Source organism: Myotis davidii, unplaced genomic scaffold, assembly GCF_000327345.1.
Source record: "Myotis davidii unplaced genomic scaffold, ASM32734v1 scaffold708, whole genome shotgun sequence".
NCBI classification, from domain to species: Eukaryota; Metazoa; Chordata; class Mammalia; order Chiroptera; family Vespertilionidae; genus Myotis; species Myotis davidii.
In genome coordinates this window covers 52,654-56,412 of record NW_006298797.1, presented here as the reverse complement: position 1 = coordinate 56,412, position 3,759 = coordinate 52,654, and the positions used below count along the sequence as shown (strand labels likewise).

Sequence of the window (3,759 nt, the reverse complement as noted above, 5' to 3'; positions counted from 1 at the left end):
AGGCCGCCCAGGGGGAGGCCGCCCGCCAGGCGCACCGAGCCCGCCGCAGCAGCCGAGCCCGCCTGCGCCAGCATCAGCACCAGGATCGGTGGCAGCAGCGCCTGCAGCGGCGGTTCCAGGATGCTCCGGGGCCCGGCCATTGGCTCCCCGGCTGCGGGAGGAGACCGGATGGACGGGGAGAACACGGAATCGAAGAATGCTCCTGCCTGGCCGGGGAGAACTGGGGAGCCCCGGGAGCTAGGGAGAGGGGGGCGCGCAATAAATTTTGGCCGAGCCTATCAGAGAAGAGGTGGGATATCAATTCGGCACTGTCCCAGCCCCGCCCCCGCTGCACTCAACACCAGTGAGTCTGAACCTTATCAAAGGGGCCCCTGCCCGACCATTATCTCCAGCGCGCAAACCCTTCCCCTTCCCCATAGTCCTGGGCCACTCTTCCTGGGGCCCATCCCCGGCGGACGCCCAGGCCCGCCTCTGTAGCCACACTCACCTTGTGCCAGCCTCTGCCGGATCAGAACGCAGCTGTGACAGATGTGGAGGGGAGAGGAGAGAGAGAGAGAGAGAGAGAGAGAGAGAGAGAGAGAGAGAGAGAATTTAAGGATTGTGGGGAAGGAATGAAAGGCTGTTCTTAGGGCAGAGACCCGTCCTGAGCAGGGATGTGCGAAGAACTGGATCTCTCCACATCTTTCCCTCCCTCTCCTACTCCCTGGGTCTGTTTCTTTCCTGTCTTTGGATGTGTGTTGTCTACCTGACTCTCTGACTCTTTCTCTCCGGCTGTCTCTGACACACACACTCTGTCCTCTGTCTCTGGTCTCCTTGCTTCTCTGTTTCGGTCTCTACTTTTCTGTCTCTCCCATTCTCTTTTCCCTTTCCGTCTCTCTGCCAATTTTTCTGTATCTTTCTTTGTCTCTCTTTGTCTCTTATCCTTTTTCTATCTCTTTCTCCCTTTCTTTCCTGACCACCAGTCTTTTGACTCTAGCTGCCTAAGGTACTCCCCAACTTTCTCCTTGCAAAACTCTGCAGTAAACCCAGGAGTAGAAGAAAGGAGCACATTGAGCTGAGTGGACCTGCACAGAAAGAGGGAGAATAGAGCTGGGCAGGAAGAAGCCATGAGCAAGCCAACATTTAATATTTTTAAATTATGTTTTTATTGATTTCACAGAGAGGAAGGGAGAGGGAGAGAGAGATATAGAAACATCAGTGATGAGAGAGAATCATTGAGTGGCTGCTACCTGCACACCCCCTACAAGGGATGGAGCCCACAACCCAGATATGTGCCCTGACCTGGAATCTGGTTCATGGGTTGACACTCAACCACTGAGCCACACCAGCTGGGTACAAGCCAATCTTTAATATTAGCAGGGACTCTGCTTAACATACCCTCAACAACCTTGCAAAGAAGAGACTTTTACCATTAGCCCCATTTTGCAGATGAGAAAATAGAGACCTGAAAAAATTAAGTGACCTGCGCAAGGTCACATGGTTGGGGTGTCAGCAGCAGGATTTGCACCCAGGTTAGTGTGAAACCACCAGCCTGCAAGCCTCTGATGGAAGAAGGGGACAGGCCAGCTTGCCCTGCAGCTCACACTCCACCTTTTGCAGCTGATAAGGGAGTCCTAAGGAGTAGTTCTGTCATTTATAAAGCCTTCCTGTCTCTGGGAGCAGTGACTCACACCATGTGAACTTGAGTTTCCCCATCTCATCTTTGAGGGCCAAAGGTGAGAGGGCTTGGTCAAAAGATACTTGTACCATCATCCCTGTCTGAGGTCCCAGATTTGGCTCTCTGAGGCCAAGAGGGCAAAGCATCCTGGAGACAGGTGGTGAGCTCTCAGCCCCAGAGATTAGTGGGCTCATCCTGCAGGGCCTGAGCTGGCTTGGGTTCCATTAGGCAGTTTGGATTAGGGCGGCCACAGGGATTTGGTCAAAGCTGGCAGTGGGAGCAAGCAAAAGCCATGTCACCCTTCTCTCTTCCCCCAACACATATAGTATCTGTTTCCAGAGCTGTCCTGACACCTCTCCCTGGAGGCCCAAGTGTGGCTTTACATATTTTAAAAGTTGGGAAGGATGGGGCATTTACTGTACAAATCTGGTGTTTGAGGTGTATGGGTTGGCAGCTGGGCTCGCACAGTCCTTTATAGCTTTTCCTGGCTCAGGACTTTTCAGACAGGGCCACAGCTGACATCACAGAGCACGTTCCCAACTCACAGGATCAGAACATCCCTGTGGCTCCTGAGTGAAGATGGAGCAAGCAGGGGCAGAGTCCTTCACATGAGCAAGCAGGGGCAGAATCCTTCACAATGATGCAAGAAGAGGTTGAGAGGGTCTGACCAGTATGCTGGAGGTAAAAGAAAGAGAAGTAAGTGGGTTCCTGGCATGGGAAGAAGTAGCTATGAGGCGAGGGAGAAGAAGGCACCATAGTTCAGCACCTGGGAGAAGGGGCAGCATCCCTGACAATGTGGGGACCAGGACCTGGACAGAGCAGAACTATGGAGAGCAGAAACAAAGAGTTTTATTTTGGACACAGGAAAGCCTAGAATCTTATTTGAGATTTGAAGGGATATGTTAAGCGTATGGTTGGAGTTATGAGTCTGGAACTGAGGGAAGAGGCCAGGGTGGGAGATAAAGCTGAAGTAGCAACAGTGAGTGTGTGGGATTTAAAGTGTTGGGATGAATAAGCTCACCTGTACAGAGGGTGTGGACAGAGGGTGAGGATGGAGCCCCAGGCATCCCAAAGTCTCAACCAGGAGTTTGAACAAAGAGTGGCTACTGGAAGGGGTGGCCAAAGAGGTAGAGGGAGGATGGAGAGTGAGCGGCACAGTGGCCAAAAAACAGGATTGAGGAAGGGAGGAAATTTATCAGTATTAACTCAGCCCCATGCAGTAGCAAATGATCATTGTTCACCTCATGCAGATGAGACAACTGAGGCAGAGAGGTGTGGCCACTCCCCCAAGGCCACACAGCACAAGGGGCATGGGACTGCTCAGACAACCTGAGGTTAAAAAAAACACAAAACCCTCAATAACCTTCACTACTGAGTCTATGATTTCGGCTCTAGCTATTTCAATGGCCAAGATTCAATTAAATTAAAAGCCCAGTGCTGCTGCCTGCTGTATCCTTTCCACATTTCTAATCCCAGAGCTGGATGTTAAATATATATTTTTAGACTAGCCTCCAATTTAACAGCCACATGATTTTTATTACACAATTTGTTGGGAAGCACAAAAGACTTGGTTGGAAAGTTGTAAGGAGGACATTCTGAGAAAAGGGAAGTGTGTGGAAGGCTGCCTGCCCTGTTTATCGGAATTCTGACTTAGGGGAGATTTAGGGGAGTGTTGAAAGCGGTGCCCCTAATTATTCCTTGACCTTTCCAAACAAGCCTGTGCATGGGCAGACCCCAGGTGTTTACTGGAATCCTTATGCTTAACCCCTGGATGTCCTTGCCTAGAGGACAATGTAAACACATGTGTCCTCCCAAGATTACTCACCTACTGATTGTCTCTAAAGATAAAAATTCCCATAAAAGGCCAAGGAGCCCTCTCTTTCACAGTGAAACTGTGTTGGAGTAATCTGTTCATCCGTTGTCCAGGGGCTGGTGGTCAGCCCAGAAGGTGGTGCCCAATGTGAGGACCAAGGAATGCAATGAGACACTTTGTGGAAGTTATAGAAAGTTTGTGGATGTTGTAGAATTCTGTGAAGAGAAATGTTGAATGACACAAGCCAGTAAGCGAAGACAAGTAGAATAGGGAAACTGAGATGGTTAAA

The 3,759-nt window shown here is 50.5% G+C and overlaps 1 protein-coding gene across 1 annotated transcript in view; it reads right to left on the bottom strand.

Annotated features, from left to right (window-relative positions):
* Positions 1 to 258, bottom strand: part of GRM6 (glutamate receptor, metabotropic 6) — a 13,509-nt gene extending 13,251 nt beyond the window's left edge. Inside the window, exon 1 of the mRNA XM_015570968.1 lies at positions 15 to 258. Coding sequence (XP_015426454.1) covers positions 15 to 140 — 126 coding nt within the window. The 5' untranslated portion in view covers positions 141 to 258. The remainder of the gene's footprint in view (positions 1 to 14) is intronic.
* Positions 259 to 3,759: the final 3,501 nt, after the last annotated feature.